This window comes from Monoraphidium neglectum (assembly GCF_000611645.1).
Source record: "Monoraphidium neglectum strain SAG 48.87 unplaced genomic scaffold scaffold00218, whole genome shotgun sequence".
NCBI classification, from domain to species: Eukaryota; Viridiplantae; Chlorophyta; class Chlorophyceae; order Sphaeropleales; family Selenastraceae; genus Monoraphidium; species Monoraphidium neglectum.
Window position 1 is genome coordinate 1 of NW_014013410.1, and position 2,767 is coordinate 2,767.

At 61.5% G+C, this 2,767-nt stretch overlaps 1 protein-coding gene across 1 annotated transcript in view; it reads left to right on the top strand.

Moving 5' to 3' along the window:
* Positions 1 to 52: 52 nt before the first annotated feature.
* The window catches only part of MNEG_2012 (1-deoxy-D-xylulose-5-phosphate reductoisomerase), a gene marked incomplete at both ends in the record, with an annotated part of 4,040 nt that continues 1,325 nt past the window's right edge, over positions 53 to 2,767 (top strand). The window contains 7 exons of the mRNA XM_014049504.1: positions 53 to 55; positions 103 to 141; positions 445 to 528; positions 776 to 939; positions 1,212 to 1,356; positions 1,914 to 2,039; positions 2,369 to 2,431. Coding sequence (XP_013904958.1) covers positions 53 to 55; positions 103 to 141; positions 445 to 528; positions 776 to 939; positions 1,212 to 1,356; positions 1,914 to 2,039; positions 2,369 to 2,431 — 624 coding nt within the window. The remainder of the gene's footprint in view (positions 56 to 102; positions 142 to 444; positions 529 to 775; positions 940 to 1,211; positions 1,357 to 1,913; positions 2,040 to 2,368; positions 2,432 to 2,767) is intronic.

The following is a 2,767-nucleotide window of genomic DNA, read 5'->3' on the forward strand; positions in this document are numbered from 1 at the left end:
ACTCCGGACCCCCAGATCCGCCAGTTCCAGCCCAAGCTGGTGGCCATCAAGGATGGCAGCAAGGTGGCGGCCCTCAAGGAGCTGATCAAGGACGTGCCGCAGCAGCCAGAGATCCTTGTTGGGGACGAGGGCGCCGTCGAGGTGCGGAGCAGTGGGGGTGGACGCGCGTATGCATGCGCACGTGCGTGCGTATGCGTGCGTGCGTGCGTGTGTGTGTATGTATGTATGTGTGTATGTATGTGTGTGTGGTGAGGCGAAAGAAAGTGACAGGCGTTCTTGTCATTGTAAGTGGAACGCATGCGAGTGCGAGTGCTGCTGCAGCTCGACCCCAGGCTGGTAGTGGAGCGGCTTGTCACAGCGGCAGGAGCTGAAGCGGGTCGCATGTTCAAATGACCTTCTGCAAATAACTCACTCACTCTCCTTCATAAACCCTCCTGGGCTCAGGTGGCGCGCCACCCCGACGCCGAGGCTGTAGTGACCGGCATCGTCGGCTGCGCCGGCCTGCTGCCCACGGTAGCCGCCATCAAGGTGCGATCGCGCGCTCGCGCTGCGCCTCTTGTCGACCAGCAAAGCGGCGCCGGCATCCTGCGGTGCCGCACGTGGCCGTTGCGATCGCTGCCCCTTTGCTGTGGACAGGGCGTCTTTGGTTCATGAAATCCTCTGCAACAGCTCACCCGCAGACCTGGACGTCAGCTGACAAATTTGCAGATGTCACCCCTCTCACATCGCATTCAATGCTCACTGCTGACCGCCCGCCTCAAACCGCACCCCGCAGGCCGGCAAGGACATCTGCCTGGCCAACAAGGAGACGCTCATCGCGGGCGGCCCCTTTGTGCTGCCGCTGGCGGCCGAGTACGGCGTCAAGATCCTGCCGGCCGACAGCGAGCACTCCGCCATCTTCCAGGTCATGCAGGGCCTGCCCGAGGGCGGCCTGCGCAAGTGAGTAATGCAGGGAGGGGCGGCGTTGGGGGAGAAATTGTGTTGAGGGGGCCAGGAGGTGTGGGTGGTAGAGAAGAGGTTGTGAGGTGGGCTTGGCATAAGTTTGGCATGATGTTTTAGGCCCGGGGGGCAGGGGGGGCTCAGCGAAGGGTAGATGCAGAAAACATGTGCACCCTGCGGTTTGGCAGCTCCACTGCGCTTGCAGCCGCATTGACCCAGCAATGTTGTACCTCTGAGGGTCACATCCACCGCACGATGACGCGCGCCACCAGGATCATCCTGACCGCGTCTGGCGGCGCTTTCCGCGACTGGCCCGTCGAGAAGCTTGCTGACGTCACCGTCGACCAGGCCATCACCCACCCCAACTGGTCCATGGGCAAGAAGATCACCATCGACAGCGCAACGCTCATGAACAAGGTGGGCGGAGGGAGGCGTGGCGCGAGCTATGAGTGTTTGTGCAAGGGTTGTGGACGGGCGCCAATGCGAGAGGGTAGCTGGCTTGCTCTTGGTATGCAGATGAACTTTGCAAAGCTGCTGGCGCTGCGACCACCGCTTTGTGTGCCTGTGTGCAGTTCGCGCATGCGTGCACGTATCCGCTTTGCGTCTCCTGTCACGCTACCCCTTGCCACCCCCTCACTCCTGGGTCTCCTCCACACACATCCATGCACACGCACACATGCGCGCGCGCACACACACACACACACACACACACACAAACACACACACACACACACACACACACGCACGCACGCACGCACGCACACACACGCGCGCGCTCATGCTCATGCTCATGCTCACGCTCACGCTCATTCTCACGTATGCACGCACACACACACACACACACACACACACACACACACACACACACGCGCGCACACACACAAATACAAATACACAAGCAACACAAGCAACACAAGCAGCACACACACACACAAGCATATGCAAAAACACAAACACACAATCACACGACCCAGGGCCTGGAGGTCATCGAGGCGCACTACCTGTACGGCGTTGACTACGACGACATCGAGATCGTCATCCACCCCCAGTCCATCATCCACTCCATGATCGAGACCGCGGACAGCAGTGTGCTCGCGCAGGTGCCAACCGGCCAACCCCGGGCGCTCTGCGCTCTGCGCTGTGCGCTGTGCGCTGCGACGCGCTCCCTTGGGACTGGGGCGGCGCGCGGGCTTGAGGGCGAGGGCGAGCAAGTCAAGTCCACACCTTGGACGTCTGGCCTGATGCTCGCGGCTTCCGCTCGCAATACGCGGTCTTGCGTCAAACTCACCTTCACGGTTGGGGCGAAGCAGCGCCTGACGCGCCTGGCCAGCGCCTGGTCGCTCTGCAAACCCCAAACAGCACGGAACACCCCCGCTGCCTTGCGCTCGCCTTACAACAGCCCCGCCCCCCCTCCCCCGCGCCGCCACAGCTGGGCTGGCCGGACATGCGGCTGCCCATTATGTACACCATGTCGTGGCCCGAGCGCGTCATGGTGGGCTTCGAAGACCGGGACAGCGGGCTGGCACACCCCACGTACCCCCCTGCCGCGTTGACTCCTGACCAGCCGCCCTCTCCTTGTCTTGTGTTGGGCCTGCTTTGCCACACACTTCCCTATCGCGTTCAATTGCAGTCTCAGTCACAAGACCCAGGCTCCCTTAAGCGTGCGCATGCACACACACACACACACACACACTCTCACAAACACAAACACACACACACACACACACACACACACACACACACACACACACACAAAACAGGTGTCACAACCGCAAAACACACGCGTGTGTAACGCCTCTCTCCCTCGCATCACCCCCCCCCCCCAAAA